Source organism: Podarcis pityusensis (genome assembly GCF_964106645.2).
Source record: "Podarcis pityusensis genome assembly, chromosome: 16".
Lineage (NCBI taxonomy): Eukaryota > Metazoa > Chordata > Lepidosauria > Squamata > Lacertidae > Podarcis > Podarcis pityusensis.
The window spans coordinates 19625853-19646843 of NC_138041.1; the positions used below are offsets into that span (position 1 = coordinate 19625853).

At 46.7% G+C, this 20991-nt stretch overlaps 1 protein-coding gene across 6 annotated transcripts in view; it reads left to right on the forward strand.

Moving 5' to 3' along the window:
• The window catches only part of NOS1 (nitric oxide synthase 1), a gene marked incomplete at its 3' end in the record, with an annotated part of 177024 nt that overhangs the window by 115087 nt on the left and 40946 nt on the right, over positions 1–20991 (forward strand). For 4 of the 6 annotated variants that reach the window (XM_080986166.1, XM_080986167.1, XM_080986165.1 and 1 more), the window contains exons 3-6: positions 10473–10605; positions 16563–16700; positions 18498–18643; positions 20544–20706. In XM_080986166.1, coding sequence (XP_080842292.1) covers positions 10473–10605; positions 16563–16700; positions 18498–18643; positions 20544–20706 — 580 coding nt within the window. Of the gene's footprint in view, positions 1–7248; positions 7272–9939; positions 10050–10472; positions 10606–16562; positions 16701–18497; positions 18644–20543; positions 20707–20991 lie in introns of those variants that run through there. The other 2 variants (XM_080986170.1, XM_080986169.1) reach the window with 2 other exon arrangements.

Consider the following 20991-nt stretch of genomic DNA (forward strand, 5'->3'; position numbering starts at 1 on the left):
TTTAATCCCAATCTTTAATCTCAATATAATATAGCATTAAAATTTTACCTCTTAAGTACCAAATTTCCATTTTGTTAAATTTCTTTAATTCTAATCTTTAATCTTAGTCTAACTATAACTTTATCCTGTACAGCTGGAAACCACTTATTTTCAATCCAACATCACTCTAACATTCTTTAATTTTGCAGTGTTTCTGTAGGTAGTCTTTGAATTTCTTCCAATCTTCCTCCACCGACTCTTCTCCCTGGTCACGGATTCTACCAGTCATTTCCGCCAGTTCCATATAATCCATCAATTTCATCTGCCATTCCTCCAGTGTGGGTAGCTCTTGTGTCTTCCAATACTTTACGATGAGTATTCTTGCTGCTGTTGTTGCATACATAAAGAAAGTTCTATCCTTTTTTAACACCATTTGGCCGACTATGCCCAGGAGAAAGGCCTCTGGTTTCTTGGGGAAGGTATATTTGAATACCTTTTTTAATTCATTATATATCATTTCCCAGAAAGCCTTAATCTTTGGGCACGTCCACCAAAGGTGAAAAAATGTACCTTCAGTTTCTTTACATTTCCAACATTTATTATCGGGCAAATGATAGATTTTTGCAAGCTTGACTGGGGTTATGTACCACCTGTATATCATTTTCAGCACTTTGACGTGCTTTTGAACTGCTAGGTTGGCAGGAGCAGGGACCGGGCAACGGGAGCTCACCCCGTCGTGGGGATTCGAGCCACCGACCTTCTGATCGGCAAGTCCTAGGCTTTGTGGTTTAACCAACAGCGGCACCCGTGTCCCACCCGTTGCCCTAGGACCTGGGTTCAAATCCCCGCTTGGCCATGAACCTCACTTGAATGTGACCTTGGGCCAGTCACTGCCTCTCAGCCTAACCTACTTTGCAGGGTTATTGTGGGGATTAATGAGGAGGGAGAGAGCCATCTATGCCACCTTGAGCTCCTTGGAGGGAAAAGGTGGGATATGAATGCAATAAATAAGAAATGAATTAGAAATCCTGTCTTACAGGGTGCGTTCCCAGGTTGTCGTCTCCCTGGTGTCGCTTCTAGGCTGTCGGTATTTTGTGGGAGGACTCCAACCACATACCAGAATTTTGGGGTTTCACAACGGAACTGGATGAACTTTCTTGCCCTAGTGTCAGGGTGGGGGATCTTTGTCATGCCAAGTGTTGTTAGCGCACAGCTCCCATCATCCCCCTGACTCTGGGTCTTGCCAGCGGAGGCTGATGGGAGCTGGATTTCAGCAACATCTGGATGGCCCAAATGCAGCAAATTCACTTTACAGCATTTTTTTTTTCCAATTAGGAAAGCAATAGAGGGAAAGCCTCAAAAGGTGTGGGATGGGCAATTATTTTTATTTATGTAAGACCATTTACATATCGCTTAATTATTTGCATCTCGAAGCGGCGTACATAAAAAAAGATCCATGGAAAATGGGGAACTCTTCCTATATACATAGACGTGCCTGATGTTGTCGTGCTGCACCTCACCAGGGAGGGCATTCCATAACTGGGGAGCCACCATGGAAAAGGCCCTGTCACAGGTCAGGGGCCACCCAGGTAGTCCCTGCAGGTGGGGCCACCAACAAGCCTTCATATGACGATCTTAGAGACTGAGGTATATACCGTAGAAATAATTTCTGGGATTGTCTCACTTCAGAACAGCCCAGAATGGAGACGAGATTCTGCTTCAAGGCCAATTCGCTCTCTCTCTCTCTCTCTCTCTCTAAAGCACTCCTTCCAATAATTATTATTTATTTATACATACATACATACATACATACATACATACCGTACATACCCTGCCCATCTGGCTGGGTTTCCCCAGCCACTCTGGGCGGTTCCCAACAGAATAATAATACAGTGGTACCTCAGTTACAGACGCTTCAGGTTACAGACACTTCAGGTTACAGACTCCGCTAACCCAGAAATAGTACCTCGGGGGTTAAGAACTTTGCTTCAGGATGAGAACAGAAATCGCGCGGCAGCGGCATGGCAGCAGCTGGAGGCCCCATTATCTAAAGTGGTACCTCAGGTTAAGAACAGTTTCAGGTTAAGAACGGACCTCCAGAACAAATTAAGTTCTTAACCCGAGGTACCATGGTAATAATGATGATGATGATGATGATGATGATGATGCAGTGATAAAACATCAAACATTAAAAACTTCTCTAAGCAGGGCTGCCTTCAGATGTCTTCTAAAAGTCAGATAGTTGTTTATTTTCTTGACATCTGATGGGAGAACGTTCTACAGTGCGGGTGCTACCACCCAGAAGGCCCTCTGCCTGCTTCCCTGTAACTTCAATTCTTGCAGTGAGGGAACCACCAGAAGGCCCTCGGAGCTGGACCTCAGTGTCCGGGCTGAACAATGGGGCCTGAGACGCTCCTTCAGGTATACTGGACTGAGGCCGTTTAGGGCTTTGAAGGTCAGCACCAACACTTTGAATTGTGCTCGGAAACATACTGGGAGCCAATGTAGGTCTTTCAGGACTGGTGTTATATGGTCTCAGTGGCCACTCCCAGTCACTAGTCTAGCTGCCACATATGATTTCCCACGCCTAGTTTACAGGGCTGAGGACAATTGCAGTTGCTCACATGGAAATGTTATGAAAACCTGCTCTAAAGTTCCCATTGCAGCAATATTCCTGTTTATGGAGCACTGTCAGAATGCTTTTGTGTTCCTTGCAGATATTTTCTAGGCCCCAAGCGGGGCAGTGGATGGCAGGAAGCACACCCCAGGTGTGTTTCAGAACAAGGGTTCCAGTCCAGTCACAGATTATACTTCTAGCTGAGTGGATTGTGTTCTACCTTGGTAAGGAAGGAAATGTGTCTGCTTTCCCAGCTTGGTGTTTATATTTCGATGGAATGGCTTTGATCAGATAAAGGGAGGGAGGGAGCAAGCAAGCAGAACCCCACCCATCATCAAAGCACATTTGCCAAAGTTAAGTTGGAAGAAGAAGAAGAAGAAGAAGAAGAAGAAGAAGAAGAAGAAGAAGAAGAAGAAGAAGAAGAAGAAGAATTACTCTTTTATTTATACCCCGTCCACTTGGCTGGGTTTCCCCAGCCACTCTGGGAGGCTTACAGCACATAAATTTTTTTGTAAAGCATTAAAAATTTCCCAATACAGGGCTTCCTTCAGATGTCTTCTAAAAGTCAGATAGTTGTTTATTTCCTTGACATCTGATGGGAGGGCGTTCCACAGGGCAGGTGCCACTACCGAGAAGGCCCTCCTGGTTCCCTGTAACCTCACTTCTCTCAGTGAGGGAACTGCCAGAAGGCCCTTGGAGCTGGATCTCAGTGTCTGGGCTGAATGGTGGGGGTGGAGACGCTCCTTCAGGTAGACTGGGCCGAGACCTTTTCACCCTGTGGTGGTAACAGCAAGAGAACACAGGAGCATAGGGAGTCAACAGCAGGTGAAATGAGAGGTTGGGACCAGGAGCAACTCAATTCAGTCTGAAAGCAAGCCATTGTGGTGTAGTGGTTAAGAGCGGTAGATTCGTAATCTGGGGAACCGGGTTCGCTTCCCCGCTCCTCCACATGCAGCTGCTGGGTGACCTTGGGCTAGTCACACTTCTCTGAAGTGTCTCAGCCCCACTCACCTCACAGAGTGTTTGTTGTGGGGAAAGAAGGGAAAGGAGATGGTTAGCCACTTTGGGTAGTGATAAAGCGGGATATCAAACCAAACTCTTCTTCTTCTTCTTCTTCATCCACACTTTGCAAAACAACAGGAGAACCAAAGCACAGGCATGCTTTGTAACTGATGGAATTGTACAGCTGGAAGGGACTCCCAAGGTTCATCTAGGCCAACCCCTTGCAATGCAGAAATCACTGATAAATTTAACCCTGAAATGGACATCACCCCATTATTTAAAACCTTCCAACAAAGGAGAGTCCAGCAGCTGTTTCCTGTTGAACAGCTCTTACCCTCAGAAAGTCCTTCCTAATGTTTAGCCCTCTGTTGTCCTTTGAATCCACTGGCTTGAGTCCTCCCGTCTGGAGCAGCAGAAAGCAAGCATGCTCTCTGCCTTCCATGTAACAGCCCTTCTTTCAGATATTTGAAGATGGCTATCCTATCACCTCTCAGTCTTCTCCAGGCAAAACATATCCAACTCCCTTAACCGTTCCTCGGCAGGTTCGGTTTCCAGACCCTTGGTCATCTTGGTCGCCTTCCTCTGAACACCTTTCAGCTTGTCGATACCCTTCTTAAAGTGAGGTGCCCAGAACTGGACACAGAACTCCAGGTGGGGTCTCAGGAGGGCAGAATAGAGTAGTACTGTTACTTCCCTTCATCTGGGCACTAGACTTCTGTTGATGCACTTCTCTGAATGCTGCACGGTCTCCTTTATTGCACTTAGCCAAAGCCTTTGACAATATATAGAATGTCCAACGCAATACAGTAATACCTCGGGTTAAGAACTTACCGTATTTTTCATTCTATAAGACACACTTTTTCCCGCCTAAAAAGTAAGGGGAAAGGTGTGTGTGTTTTATGGAGCGAATGCAGGCTGCGCGGCTATCCCAGAAGCCAGAACAGCGAGATGGATTGCTGTGCAGCGCTCCCTCTTGCTGTTCTAGCTTCTGGCTTAGCTGCGTGAAGCCTCTTCAGGGCATGGGGAGCCTTCATCCCGCTGCCCTGAGGAGGCTTGCCCCACCTCCTGGAAAAGCCCCCAAGAGCCGCGCTCCCTTTAAAGAGCTGCACGGAGCATGTGTGCGGCTCGTGGGGGCTTTTCTCCGAGAAGGGAGAAGGGCAGCCCGGCAGTGACAGGCTCTGCTCAGCACTCCCTTTAAAGAATATTTTTTTCGTGTATTCCCCCCTCTAAAAACTAGGTGCATCTTATGGTCAGGTGCATCTTATGGAGCAAAAAATATGGTAATTCATTCTGGAGGTCTGTTCTTAACCTGAAACTGTTCTTAACCTGAGGTACCACTTTAGCTAATGGAGCCTCCTGCCGCCGCCACGCAATTTCTGTTCTCATCCTGAAGCAAAGTTCTTAACCCAAGGTACTATTTCTAGGTTAGCGGAGTCTGTAACCTGAAGCGTCTGTGACCTGAAGCGTCTGTAACCCGAGGTACCACTGTACATGAATTAATTTTTTAAAAAAACTTGAATTGAAATCACAAAGCAACCGTTAGGAACCATGTATATCATTGTCCGGGGTAATGTATTTATAATCCATTACAATTTCTTTTATGATTAGAACCAAGTTTATTGGCTGCCACTGCAAATTTAGGTAGCAATTGCATGAAGTACAGCTATTTATCAGCTTGAAGTTCAATTGTCCCTTCCCGAGGAAATTGATCTGGATGCAGTTGAAGAATGGGTGACAATTTCCCCCCATCTGGGCTCCCAATATAAAGGACAGAGCAGCAAACAATGTGTAAGGTCTTCAGTCTAATTGCACCCAAATATACATTTCCATCCTACAACTGAGATTCCAAGGAATCTCCCATCCAGATAGTCTTGAGGTGTGACTGGCCTATCTCGCAAGGCAGTTGTGAAAGGGAGGACCAAACAGTCTTACCTTACCTCAACCCTCTTAAGATTGCTCCATATTATTATTCTGGTCGTGCAACTGAAACTCAGAAATAATAGTGTGGCAACTTTCTGATGCATGGTTTGGTTTCTTAGCCTCCTTGGATTAAAATCCAAATAAATAAACCTTTCCCCCCCTTTCCTTTTCCTTTTCTTGCTAAAGTGGCTATTGTACAAACGTACAACAGCTTGGCTGTGAGAAATCTTTATGCAATCAAACAGCCTGTTCAGGCCAATGGCATATAGCCTTAAAAATAGACAATGAAAAGACCCGGTCGAAACACCAGGGCTTTGTGCCAATAAGGCTGTTGGCAATTTCCTATATGTGGGTTTGGGGTTTTTTTGCTTTTGTTGTCCCCCCCCCCCCCCAATATACGGATATAATGAACTAGCAACAGCCCCCTGCTGTGAAAGTCATTTGACGTGGGTCAGAAGTAAATTCTTTGAAGACGGAAGTTGTTTTGATCCTGGGAGAAGAAACGAACAGTTGCAAGTACGGCAGTGGAAAGATTTTTTTAAAAAAACCGTCCATTTTGAAGGTTACCACGTTAAGCCAGCTTCCCTAGATTTCCTGTTTAGCACAGACAATAACTGCTGGAAGTTTGGGTGCAACTCGGCTTGCAGAAAGGGGTTTGCATGGGGCTTAAGGGTAAGGGGCCTGCAGATTCCCAGACTACCCTTGCTCTTTCAACCTCTGTGCTGACTTCTTTCTATCCTTTGAAATTTAGACTAAGACCAGAGTCCTTTCCAACTCTACAATTATTTGATTCTCTCCTGTTTGCAACTTCCTCCTCCTCCTCCTCCTCCTCCCACTTTCTCACGAGGGTATTCTGGTCCAATCCCCCTGCAATGCAGGAATCTTTTGCCCAAGCTGGGGCTTGAATCTGTGGCCGTGAGATTAAGTCTCATCCTCTACTGACTGGGTCTTTTCATCATGGAGGGGACGACTGTTACCGGAGGGGTGGGGCTGGCCACCTGCTCTGGCTGCTTGATGGGCAACTTCAAAACTCCTCCTCCATTTTTTCTGGCTCTTTATCTTTATCCTTCGTGCTGAATTCTCCATCCCCAGCCTTTGTGCTGGCAACGGACAGAATCTCATATTCAGAGCAACCTAGGCAGCTGCCTTGAACTATCCAACCATTGCTTCAGCTGGCCCAGCATTGTCTGCACTGACTGGCAGCAGCTCTCCGGGGTTTCAGACAGGGAGTCACCGGCGATTCAACCAGGGACCATCTGCATGTAAGGCTGATGCTCTGTCACCAAGCAGAGGTTCCCCCCTTGCAATGGGAAACGAAGATTCTTTCTCTGCAATGAAAGGACTTTGCAGCCAACTCTCCAGGAGAGCAAACACTCTTCGGTGCCTTCTTAGCAGAGCTGTCCAGATCTGCTACTCTGTGGATGGATTGTCTGCTCCACCCCATCCCTGAATAATGATTATTTTAAGAACTTCCATTTCCTGATATTTTTTTTATTTTTTAAAAAATAGAATCAGTGTTTGTTTTCATTTCGAAATATCCATTGTTTTTGCTTCCAGCCAGCACACAGGGATTCGTCAGAGTTGCTTGCCATTGGGCCAAGTCCTTTTCCTGATCCCTCTCCTAGTGCCCCCAAACCCTCCCGGATTTGTTTCTCGGTTTTAACGTTTCGGAGCCTTGGGGGAAGCTAGGTGGGAAGCAAAGACCTCGGTGGACCGCCTTGCGCGACCTGACATTCTGCACGTCTAAAACCAGGTTGGCTTCAGTCACGGAAACCAGGAAGACTTGCCAGCTGTGCCCAACACCTGTTGGAACTGGTAGGGTGGAAGGCCGGAAGGCTGAGAGTAGGTGGAGCCCAATGGCGGAGGAAGGGGGTGCGGGGGTGCGGTCTGCCCTGGGTGTCATCACTGAGGGGGTGACAAAATGAGTTTTTTGTGTGTGTTTTTTAATTGGGCTCACAAAACTTTTTAGGAGTGACATGGTGGCTTCGGTGCCTGCAGGTTCAGTGCTTCCTGAAACGGCAGTGTGGGACTTGCAAATGCCTACTGCCTCTCCCTCAGCCGCCCTACAGCTGAGGGGGAGGTGGAGGAGGGGCTCCAAGCATTGGAGAGGGCAGCTTGCCCCACCCCCGGCTGCAGGACACACCCCCACATCAGGCACCCGAGCGGCTAGCTACGCCGCTGGCAGAGCCAACGGATTCTGGTTGTGTCTCCATCCTCCATGCTGAATTCTAGAAGGCAGCACTGAGGCTAAGGAGGAAGGAGCTGGCAGCCAGACCATCCCTTGAGAGGTTGTGAGTATGGAGGCAGGCAGGCGGGAACTGGCTGAGGTTGGTGGGGCAGTTCTCCCCATTGCTCTAGTGGATCAGCCTTTATTGGCTAATAGAGAGCCAGTGTGGTATAGTGGTTAAGAGCACTAGACTCATAATCTGGTGAACCGGGTTCGCATCTCCGCTCCTCCACATGCAGCTGCTGGGTGACCTTGGGCTAGTCACACTTCTTTGAAGTCTCTCAGCCCCACTCACCTCACAGAGTGTTTGTTGTGGGGGAGGAAGGGAAAGGAGAATGTTAGCCGCTTTGAGACTCCTCAGGGTAGTGATAAAGCAGGATATCAAATCCAAACTCTTCTTCTTCTTCTACATCCTGGTGGTATTGTATCCCTGGCAAAATGGGGCAGCCCAAAGGCTTGCTAGTGGGGGCTGCACAGCTCCCAAGTACCCCTGAAAAAAGGGACAGCCCATTTTTTCCAAGCCAGATAGCGGCAACCGTTTGGGGCATCACAGCCTTGCTCTCTCGCATGCCGTGCTCTTGCCTCAAAAAAGAAAAAAGAGAGAGCTTTTTTGGGGGTCATGATATTTCACAGCACCCAAAAATGTGCTTTTTGGGGGGTCACTGTACAAGATTTTCCTAGGGAAAGTTCCTTTTCAGGTTGAAAAAGTGCAGCACGGGTCACATAACTCGCCTGGGGGTGCATCCTGGAAGTCACACGTTCCTGTTTTGCATCTGGAAAAGTTGGATGGTATGAGATTGACTGAGGGCAGAAGGGGCAGCCCACGCTTGCCCAGCAGTGTGTGCACACATGCGTGCAGACAGCAGTGAGCTTCGTGTATGCAGTGCAACTTGCGTACTTTGCAGCCCTGCATGGTTGCTTGGTGTTGTCGCTGCCGTCAGTGAGCCTTTTGTATATGTTGCAGCTGGTGTGCAGTGTAGAGGGAAGTGAGGGGCAGACAGCCCATTTCGGAGAGGGAAAACTCTGATCCTAAACCTCCGCTGTCCTGCAGGGTGTCTTCAGGAGAAGAAAAAGATAAGGTGTGACCCCTATACAAATCTGGAGTGGAATCCCTAAGGCGGTTGGATGGTGCCTTGCACACCTCCTTCCAGCAACTCCTGCAGCCAAGCTGGTACCAAACATCTTGCTCTGCTCTCCTTTGCAAGACCAAGAGCTGGGGTCTTGTCATCTGTGCAGCCCAGGACCTCCATACACACTGCCGTGGCTTGCTCCACGGAGAGGTCACTTTGAAGCCACTAACTTAGCCGTTTGACTTCATCCCCAGAGGCGCACTACATTGTCTCTTGTGAAAGGCGTATGCCAACAACAAAAAACATAGGTTTAGGAGCATCAGGTCCCACAGGCTGATGCAAGTGTCTAGACCTAATACAACCCAAGGCTATTTTTCATCTTCTTCTTTGAAATACAAAATTGTAATTGTTTTAATTCAGACCATGGGACAACTTTGTAATTATAGACCATGGTTTCCCCTCTCTGTATGTTTTATTTCTGACTTAGTAAATATCCTATATTCTTTACTGGCGATTGTGACAACTTACCCTTTTTTTTAAAAAAAAGTGTTATTTCATTTCTCCCCCCCCCCACTTGTTTGTTGTTGTTAAAATTCAATACAAAATATTGGGGAGCGGGAAGAAAGGTGAATACTATATCAAAGCTAATAATAATAATGTCTCAGCCAGCCGCTGTGCTCTGCCCAGTTGTGATTGGGAAGAAAGAGATAGTTTTAGTTTGCAGAGGGAAAAGGAGGCAGGGGGTGGAGACCCCTTTGTACCCTCCCTCTTGCTCCCTCTGGCCTGTATCTCACAGGGCCAAGTATCTGCCTGCATTTGCATGGGCAGGTCAATGAAAAAATGCTGGGAACACGGCATGGCAGAGCTGGCAAAGGGAACAATGTGGCGCAAGTCGAAATTCTGGGGAAGATGGGGCATAGCAACATCTATAGTGGTGTGCCTGTATGGACTTGCAAAGACAGCAGCTCTCTGTTGTTTTGCAAGTGTGAGATGCATATGCACAGCTGGGCAGATTTTAATGTGGCTGTAAGCAGATCCAAGAAGGGTAGTTATGCCTCCCCATTTGCCATCAGCGGTTGATCCAGGAAAGGTCCTCCTCCTCCTCCTCCTCCTCCTCCTCTTCTTCTTCTTCTTCTTCTTCTTCTTCTCCCCCCCTCCTCCTCTTCCTCTTCATTAATTGTGTGTAGCACTCTACATCTGAAGATCACAAACACATTTCCTTCATTCTGTGTAGGTATTTTATTTTCAGTATAAACAGGACTCCGTTTTTGCATCTATGCACACACAGAGAGAGAGAAAGATAGAGAGAGAGAATGCAAAGGCTCCTGTTTCCAAGAAGGGGGGGGGGTGTTCTGATCTCTCCACCACTTTTGATTGTTCTCTGAGATGAGGAGGGGAGGAAAAAGGGAAAACCAGGACATTCCCGGATCAAATCAGAAATTGGGGTAGCTTCTGTAATTCCGGGACTGTCCCTGGAAAACTGGGACACTAATAAATTGGAATGATGTGTGGATAGGCTGGTAGAAATCCCCCAATGTTGCATCAGTCACATATTGCAGGATACACCTGTAAAAAGTAAAAGAATACAGGCCAGGTATTTGTTCCCTCCACTGCTGACCTGTTGAGGGGGTTGTCTCTTTGGCCTCCTCTCTTCCAGTTTCCGGGAAGCAGACCGGAAGTCACCAAAGGCTTTGCCATCAGGAATGGAGAACGACCGAGTCTTCAACGACTTGTGGGAGAAGACTGACGCAGCCTCTGTCGCGAGCAAGCCCTCTTCGGACAAGGACCCGGTAGGTGCTAAAAAGGAGGGCAAGGAGGGTGGAACTGGGCCTCATCTGTTCTCACACAGGGGCAAAGTAGAAGCATAGCCTTTGAGATATGAGGTTCATTGGCAGCTAACACCCTTGTCGGGTCCCCTAGCCCTACCATTAGGCAGAGTGAGGTGATTGCCTCGGGCGGCATATGCTGGGAGGTGGTGGTGTCCCTCAGTTCTTCCTCCTGAGTTTTCTGACCATATTCTTCTGTTGGGAAAGAGAGCTTGCCCTCCACCTGTATAACCACCCTGCTGATCTCCCTCAGTGGCAGTGCAGTGCTTCATTGCCAGTACTGAAGCAGGATTTGCTACTTGCTGGATAGGGGTGTGCACGCGCCATTTTGCCTCAGGCAGCAAAATATATTGGGCCATTAATAGCAACAAAAATAATGGTTTTGTTTTGTTGTTTTTTAAGTCAAAGAATGAAATATCTTAAGGATTCCATGACAACCCACCAAGGGTTCTTTTTCCTTGCCTTCTGATTACAGATTTTTGGCCACTTTTTGCCATCACATGACCAAAGTAGGCTCCAACAGCATGAGGGCTAGGAACTTGACCTCTAAAACTTGACCTCTCAGAAATTCCAAGAAGAGCCTATCGTGCTTAAAAGCTCCTTAAAAGCTTTGATTGTTTAAAGTGATACAATACTGCATTAAATTTATACTGCAGACGGGAGTTAAGTTTCTCAGTTTTTCCAATCTTAAATTCAGTCCTCCACATTTCTTCAGCAATTTGCATTTAAAAAACAAGACACCTCATCCCAATCAATCTGCATTGCAGTGCATTTTTCTGCTAGTAAACACATTTTGTAGGCAGCTTTGACTAATTTGCAAGCAATTTTCTCCAACATAATGTGTGTGTATGTGTGATGTTCTCATTAATGTGTGCAGGTTTATGCAGATTTCTCCCTAACAAATGCATTTTTGAACACCATGTTTGGTTGGAGAACTGTGTTGCAAAATTCGGCGAAGTGCAGCTTTCGAAGGACAACTGTGTTTCAGTTTGCGGATTGCAAATTAGTTAATTTCCCATTAAAATACAAACCAAATCAAATTTCCCCTTGTCGCTGCTTACGGCAGCATCTGGAGGCCCAGAGGTTCCCAGTCCCTGAAGCAGGCAAACCTTTTATCTGATCCAGCAGGACTCTCCTAATACACGCTTGCCGTGATCTGAGCAATGCTACCACATTCCAGTTGTCACACCCGCCAGTACAAAGCTTCTTATTTCGTGTCAGTAGGAATTTGAGCAGGCGGAGGTGGAAGGGGGGAGAAGCAGGACTTTGTTTGACCCTGCCTGTCCCCTCAAGGTGGCCTCATGTTCTTCCTATAGGCTTGAGAATGAGTTTCCCAGGCCCTTCCCTGTAGTGAGTTCCTGCTTAGGAACAGAGCTCTTAAAGAAGCAGGACGCCATTTCCAAGGGAGGCTTCTTGCAGATATCTCCTGGCTGGGCGATGCATTGTAACTGTAAGGCTGTCGTCATGCCGAAGTTCATGTGGCTGCCAGTAGGGGACCACGGCAACTCCAGATGTAGTGATAGACAAGCAGGCCGGCGAGCAAGCTAGCAGGTGGCCAGTGGTCCAGGTGGGTAGTTAGGTGCTAGGAGGTGCTTCAGTTTGCAAAGTGCTCTCTGAAGCACTTCCCAACCCTGCTTGCTGGTTTGATGGGCTATGAGGTGAGGAGAGATTTGGGTAGGTGAGGGAGTGGATAAGATGCAAAGAGAGGAGAGGATGGTGATGTGTAACCTGCCCATCTGACTGGGTTGACCCAGCCACTCTGGGCGGCTTCCAGCAGATAGGTAAAGGTAAAGGGACCCCTGACCATTAGGTTCAGTTGTGGACGACTCTGGGGTTGCGGCACTCATCTCGCTTTATTGGCCGAGGGAGCTGGCGTACAGCTTCCGGGTCATGTGGCCAGCATGACTAAGCCGCTTCTGGCGAACCAGAGCAGTGCACAGAAACGCCGTTTACCTTCCCACCGGAGCGGTACTTATCTATCTACTTGCACTTTGACGTGCTTTCAAACTGCTAGGTTGGCAGGAGCAGGGACCGAGCAATGAGAGCTCACCCCGTCGTGGGGATTCGAACCGCCGACCTTCTGATCGGCAAGTCCTAGGCTCTGTGGTTTAACCCACAGCGCCACCCGCGTCCCTTCCAACAGATATAAAAGCATAATAAAACATCAAACATTTAAAACTTCCCTATATGGGGCTGCCTTCAGATGTCTTCTAAAATTCAGGTAGTTTATTTCCTTGACACCTGATGGGAGGGTGTTCCACGGGGAGGGCATCGCTACCGAGAAAGCCCTCTGCCTTGTTCCCCTTTTTGCAGTGAGGGAACCGCTGGAAGGCCCTCAGTATCTGGGCTGAACGATGGAATAATAATAATAGTTTTAGAAATGTGGAGGACTGAGGACTGGGGCAACGAGAAGCTGAGAGAAGTCACATTTGATAGATTCTTCCCTCCCTAATGAGAGATAGATAGATAATTTATTACTGTCAGAGACCAGCTTATAAAACACCCTTGGGGGTACAATCCCAGAAGGAAAACAAACATTTAAAACAATGTACAACAATAAATTTAAAATTTATAAATGTGATAAGCGTATAGACACGTAAAACTTTAAGATAAGCTACCACAGAGAGTCCTTAGTGAATTTCTTGGCATTTCCAGGTAGGGCTGGGAGGGACACCCTGTCTAAAATCCTAGAGAGATGCTGCCAGTCAGTGTAGACACCATTGGGCTGGATGGTCTAAGGCAGTTTCCTAGGTTCCTTTTGCAAAAGAACCTCAGCTGCTTCCCAAGCCAAGGCTGGCTGGTGTTTCCTCCTTCCTGACAACTGCGTGTTGTGCAAACAGTGTTTGATGGATGGCGTGGAAAAGCTTTGTGTGGTCTCCTCCCACCCCCCTGCCTCAGCTCTGCCCTTGTTTCCTTTTGTGGGCTGTTTCTGGGCTTTCCCTGCCAACTTAGTGTCCTTATTGTATGCAGGATCATGATGGATTAGCTTCTATTGTTACCACGTAAGCACAAAGAGCAGCAGCAGCAGCAGCAGCAGTATCCCCTGCGGCCAGAGCTGGAACAGCATTCTGGCAGCAGGTTTGGAATTCAAGTTAAGCTTCCCGACTTCAAAATCCTCAGGATGGAACCGCTTCTCCCAACAGCGTCAATTTTCCCAGGACAGTGGCAGGGGGAAGCTTCGAAACCTTAATTGCATTCCGCTTTCCTGATCCTGTTTCCTAACTGCAGATATTTTCAGGGCACTCCATAACTATTTTTAAAGTTTATTTAAAAAAAAAAAAAAGTTGGGAGATGCAACCTGGGCTGTCCTGCTTCATGGCATCTCAGCATTTGAAGAAATATGTTGATTTGTATGCCATAATAAATCTGCGAATTATTTGCAGTGTGGCAAGGCTCTTTGGTGCAGCAGACCTATGTGGTTAAAAAAATATTTTGACTTGGGGAATGTTTAGCTCTGTCATCTACAGCTTCTTCTTTTGAATCCTTCCTTTTAACGTCATCTTTCTACATGCCACGTCCCAGTGGCAGGCAGGGCCATGGGCAAAAGTGAGCAGGGCAAAGGATGTACTGGGCGCACCCTCGTAGCGTAGGCTAATTTCTACACACGCTCTCAAACACCCATATCTCTCCTCCATCCAGGAAAACCAAAGGCATTGTCAGAATTGAAGGACACAAGGCAGCCTGGCCAGAAACACCCGAGGAAGGTGTGAAGCCAGACTGGGGGGGGGGGGGTGGCCTGGAGAGAAGGGGAGTGGCTTGGGAAGAGTTCCAAGGGCATTTTAGAGAGGCCTGAAGGGTCAAATGAAAGCCCGACTCCCATACCCAGTGTTATGTACTGAGGTTCTCACCCTGGGCCAGCAGGGGGATACTGTAGGTAGTTATGCAAATAAGGGATCGAAAGTGACGTTCAGTGATTGGATAGTTTTAGAAAACTGTTACAGTTACATTGTACTGGAGCTCTATATAAGCAGGCTGACTGAACCCTTCAGTCCAGTTCTGTCCTGGCCTGTGAATAAACAGGAGCTGTTTGAAGAATTGCTGTGTCGTCTGATATGTTCACCCACAACTTAACACCCAGCATTTGTAGTATGAAAAGCTATGGGATTTTCACAGAATGTTTTCAGGACTTGCACAGATTGGAAGTGAAGCGGTATATCTGCCCCCAAACCTTTGCAGGCAGAAACGTTACAATATCAGGTATAACTCCCTCAATACAATAGTGAGTGCAAATCATCGTAAATGCACAATAAAGTTGGTTCCAGAGAGAGAGAGAGAGAGGTTGTGCTGTATGGGAAAGTATAGAGCCGTATGGAAAGCCCCGTAGTGTTCTAGGCAATGTCAGCTGAGCAAGACTGAATCTCTCATGCCTTGTCTTTCACTGGTTGGGATTTCTCGCTGCTAAGCTCTATAAAACTCTCTGTTGCAGGCTTAGTTTCTCTCCACGTTGAGGGCTGCTAAAATCCTTCCCTCCCCTTAAGCCGCTATTAAGCTTCCCCTCTGCCTGGATACGCAGGCTGTTTCTTTTCCATCCTCCTTTAACCATGTTGTTCCACAGAACTCCTCTGGTTCCCAGATCCAGGGTCTCCATTCTCCACTCCTAGGGTTGGCCAACCACAAATGTTCAACTTGGTGGGGAAGAAAATAAGCCTCCCTCCAGGATTTTTTAAAAACTCGAATATTCTTTGCTTAAATGAAGGAGAGATTACAAAAGCTTTCGGCTTCCTTACCCTGAGGATAGTTCCTTCCAGGTTGCCTCACTGAGGACTAGAAGGCTTGCTGCTGCAACAAAATGAAACAAACAACCTGCATGGCTTCTAATCCCAAATTTCAGAATTTGAGAGTGATCCTAGGCCTGTGCATGTTGTAGACCAGGGGTGGGGAAACCCTGAGGGCCAAATGTGGCCCTCCAAATCTCTCTGTCTATCCCTTCCCAGGACAAACATACCCCTAAATCTCCCTAAGTGCTTTAGTCAGGCTGGGAAGCGCCCTTGAACTCTGAAAACGCCTCTTGCTGCTGTATGTAAGGTAAAATTTACATTTGTTGCTCCGCCCACTTTTGCCTCTGGCTCCGCCCACTATTTGCATGTGGCCCCAGAAGTCTGCCCAGAAGGGGCCACAGCCCTTTGGTTGAGAAAGCTTCCCTTACCCCTGAAGTCTTTTTAAAAGGAAAAAAGGAAAAAAGTTGCATTTAATTTGCTCAATTTGTTATGGATTTGTTAAAATTTTGGAAAATCAATTAAAAAATGTTTTTAAGGTAGTAACCTACCTTGCAGGACTGTTGTGAAGATGAAACACGGAAAAGGTTTGTACATGTTTAAACTGCTAGTTTTTCCTTGCGCCTCTGATGGTTTCAGTCACAGTTTTTTGTTTATATTTTGCAAGTCAGCATCTCTTGTTCTCTTGTTTCTCATGACTGTACTCTCTCCAATTGCTTGTTTGTATCTCATTGCAAATATCCATGTAACCAGCTATATTATTTCTTCCTGTGAATGTAATATTCCATTGCCAGCCTTGGTCTGGTTTGGTTTTCATGTGTTTGTCTCATGAAGTTCTATTTTGTTATTGGGGTTATAGGGATAATATTCAATAAAAATACTTTCCAGAGAGAGAAAGAGAGCTTCCCTACTCCTGTTGTAGACGTTGAGAGCCAACCACCACTATGAGCTGGGCCAGGAAAGAAGAAACTGGCATATTGGCAATTGGGATTCCACAGAGGAAGCTGCAATCTTAAGGACTAGAAACCTGAAGCGACGAAAGCAGTATTCTCAGGAAGCCAAACTCTGGCACTTGAGTTTTAAGCTTGAGAAACAGAGTTGGAGGACAGACAAAATCCTGCACATGAGCCTCTTTCCAATGGGATGGATGTTTGTGGCCTAATACTGTGTTCTTGTTCTTTTGCTCTCTGCCCCATACCCACCCAGATCCCGCCCTCGGGCCGGCAGTCACCAACAAAGAATGTGGTGAATGGAAGCCCCTCCAAGTGCCCACGCTTTGCTAAAGTGCGGAACTGGGAGACCGGATCGGTGCTCAACGACACTTTGCATCTGAAGAGTACCATGGTAAGTGAGGCTGGCATTTTGCAATATGTTTGGGGAGGGGTTTCTGCTAATGATTCCTTCTATGTTGTTCAAATAAGTGCCTGCACTTTGGAACTCCCTGCCCATTGAAATCAGGCCAGGTGCCTTTGCTGTTTTCAGCACCTTCTTTAAGGGGGGGGGGGGTTTAGGCAAGTCTGTGTTTTACTGTGTAATTTTATTTTCTAATGTACAATGGTACCTCTCGTTACAAACTTAATTCATTCCGGATGTCCATTCTTAACCTGAAACCGTTCTTAACCTGAGGTACCACTTTAGCTAATGGGGCCTCCCGCTGCCGCCGCATCGCCGGCGCACAATTTCTTTTCTCATCCTGAGGTAAAGTTCTTAACCTGAGGTACTATTTCTGGGTTAGCGGAGTCTGTAACCCGAAGTGTTTGTAACCCGAGGTGTTTGTAACCCGAGGTACCACTGTATATATATTTCAAACGGCTGTTTCTGTTTATATTTTGATTTTTTTTAAAGTTAACTTTTTTAAAAAAGAAAAAATATTTGATTTAAGTAGCAGGAAATGCACTTCTTTTTCTGCTCCACCCCCAACTTTTTGTTGAATTTTTGTGACATATGAAAATGTGTACACACTGAAAAAACAGGTGACAAAAAAAAAACCTAATACAGTGTTGCATAAACAAATAACTACAGGAAACCAGTATTTCAGAAAAAACCAGTCTGAGTGTGAGGTGTGGGTGGCTGAGATAGCCAAAGATCTTCAAAGATATGAAGGGCTGTCACATGAAAGATGCCTCAGGCTTGTTTTCTGCTGCTCCAAAGGGGAGGAACCGAACCAACAGATATGTATGACAAGAAAGTAGGGTTGCCATATTCCAAAAAGTAAAAATCCGGACAAAGGTGTTGAGATTTTTTTATGGGTCAAAGTTGTTCAGTTTTATAGGGGGAACATCTCCCCCCAAAAAGAAACGTTTTGGGAATTTTAACGGATTTCTAAAGCTTCTAAAAAAAAAAAAATCACCCGACTTGCCATACCTCCAGGTTTCCCCAGACATTTTGCCGGTTCAGTGAAAATCCGCCCAGACGCCATGGGCCGAGACCACATAACACCGGTCTTGAAAGACCTACATTGGCTCCCAGGACGTTTCCGAGCACAATTCAAAGTGTTGGTGCTGACCTTTAAAGCCCTAAACGGCCTCAGTCCAGTATACCTGAAGGAGCATCTCCACCCCCATCGTTCTGCCCGGACACTGAGGTCCCGCTCCAAGGGCCTTCTGGTGGTTCCCTCACTGCGAGAAGTGAAGCTAGAGGGAACCAGGCAGAGGGCCTTCTCGGTAGTGGCACCCGTCCTGTGGAACGCCCTCCCACCAGATGTCAAAGGAAAAAACAACTACCAGACTTTTAGGAGACATCTGAAGGCAGCCCTGTTTAGGGAAGCTTTTAATATTTGAAGGCCTATTGTATTTTAACATTCTGTTGGAAGCCTCTCAGAGTGGCTGGGGAAACCCAGCCAGATGGGTGGGGTATAAATAATAAATTATTGTTGTTGTTATTATTATTATTATTATTATTATTATTATTATTATTACTATTACTATTATTACTACTACTATTTCGCTGGCCAATTCTTGGACGTGTCCAGGAAAACCAGGACTTATGGCAGCCCTACATGAAAGGAGATTCTGACTAAACATTAAGAAGGACTTTCTGAGGGTAAAAATCATTCAACAGTGGAATGGATTCCCTTAGAAGGTGGTGGACTGTCAAGGAGCTGTTGTGACCATGCATTCTTCTGCTTCACCCCTTTTCCAGGTGACCCCCTGCAGTGAGCAGGTCTGCATGGGTTCCATTATGATGCCTTCCCAGCACGTCCGAAGACCTGAAGAAGTCCGGACAAAGGAAGAGCTGCTCCCACTGGCAAAAGAGTTCATTGATCAGTATTATTCCTCCATCAAGAGGCAAGTCTTGCACAGGAAAGGTCTGGGACCCTCCTGCTTGACAGGGTGAAGAGGGTTCTCTTCCAGAAGCCATTCAGATTTCTGAAAATAGACCCATTTCTTTATTCCTATAATGGGAAAGTGTGAGATGCAGATGCTCATTCTTGTAACTGGGAAGCTTTGCATGGCTGTCCTCTTTCAGTTCATGACAAGTCAAGGCATATTATACATTATAGGCTGCCTTATACAGAGTCAGACCATTGTACCATCTAGCTCTAAATCTTGCTCTCTGAATGATAATACAGTCATACCTTGGTAGCCAAACACCTTACGAGTCAAACGTTTTGGCTCCCAAATGACGCAAACGCCGAAGTGAGTGTTCCGGTTTGTGAACGTTCTTTGGAAGATGAACGTCCGACGTGGCTTACGCAGCTTCCAATTGCGTGCAGGAAGCTCCTGCAGCCAATCGGAGGCCGTGTCTTGGTTGTCAAATGTTTTCGGAAATTGAACGGACTTCTGGAACGGATTCCATTCGACAACCAAAGTACGACTGTAATTGGGATTTCTCATGTCAAATCTTCAGTTGATGGACGAGCCAGGACATCGTCTACGTACAATATTACGCAATCCTTTGACTCGGGACTTGATTTATGCCACATCTAACTCACGTCTACATGGCAAATGCTAGAGGAGGAGTGAAATCTGTGGGTGTCCCTTGAAACTGAATACAAATTTGGACCAGCATCTTAGATCCACTGGGATGATGAAAAGGGTGTTTGCCAAATTAATAATGTCAGTGGTAGGGCTGGGGGACGTATCGATGCATCGTCCAAAACTGAAGTCCATATCGTGATATCGGTTTCATAATTTTGACCTGGCGATATATTGTGAATCATGATGTGTGTGTGTTTGTGTTATGCAAAAATCACAATGTGGTAGAAACCTTGAAGCCAGCCATTGCCTCTACATAGCTCCATCCTTATTTCAGACATCATGATATATCACAGTGTTTAGCTGGTGATATATTGTGATGCTGAAAACCAGATATCTTCCATCCTCAGTCTTGGAGGCAACACTGTGTTTGCCAGATGTTATTAAACTCCAACAGCCACCACCCCTGCCCATTGGCCATGCTGGCTGGTGCTGGGATCCACAAATGTTGGATTCTAACCTCTGGAGACCACCACCTTGTCTCTCCTGGGTCTACGCTGGCTGCCAGCCACTCTACAGGATTTCAGGTGGAGGCATTCCCAGGGAATCCTATCTCTCCCACGATGGCAGCCAAGAAGCAGATAAACAAGAAGAGTTCTTACCAAGTAATTTTATTCATTATTCACAGAGAGAGAGAAAGGAATGTAGTATCCCAAAGATAATGACGTTGCTCCGAGTAAAGTCCCAACCCCTCTTTCTCTCCTATTCTACATCACCCCTGTGTCAGCTAAGCTGAGCTTTCTGTTCTACTACTCTCAATGCACGCCTGGTCCTGGGAGGGGAGTCAGGAATGCTTTCCAAAGACCCTGAGTCTATCAGTTGTCTCTCGCCTGGTGCTTTTTATTCCTGCTGTTCATCTCCCAATATTTCCCAGCTTCTCCCCTTCAGCCTCTGAACTATGACCTTCTGCAAACCACTGTTGTAATTCTATACTGTCCTCCTCTTCTCAGGAAGGTTCAGGAAAGGGGGGGGGCAGTCCCCACCAGTCCTCCTCAGTCCAGCCCCTGACACCAGCCCTACTTGGAGTTGTCAGGGATTGAACCTGTGGTCTTCTACGTGCAATGTAGATGCTCGACCAAGGAGCTGCTGCCTCCCCCCCCCCACACATTGAAAATGGGATTGCACACTTGCAAAACATAACCCAGATTTGCCCGTCACAGTGGTGTTGTTGTTGACCAATGACTGCTTCTGTACAATCCTACTCTGGCAGGTTCGGCTCCAAGGCCCACCTGGAGAGGCTGGAGGAAGTCACCAAGGAGATAGAAGCTACAGACACCTACCAGCTGCGAGACACAGAGCTGATCTACGGGGCCAAGCATGCCTGGCGCAATGCCTCCCGCTGTGTGGGCCGGATCCAGTGGTCCAAGCTGCAGGTGAGGTTGCATATGGTGTGTCAGTTTGCAGTCCTTAGTGCAGAAAGTATTGATCTGATACATAGAGATCTTTCCTAGTCTACTTAATTCAAGAGGGTTCTGGGAGCTTCTGCATGTGAAAGAAGGTTCATGATGTTTGGGTTATGCCTTCAGAGAAGCTGAGTACAGCTGGCTTAAACTGGTTCTCTTATCTCTTTCTGTCAAGGTCATGCTGAATATAATTATAGGCCAGAAGGAGCTTAGGTTTCACTCATTTTCTCTTTCTATCTCTTTTCTGTCTGGTGT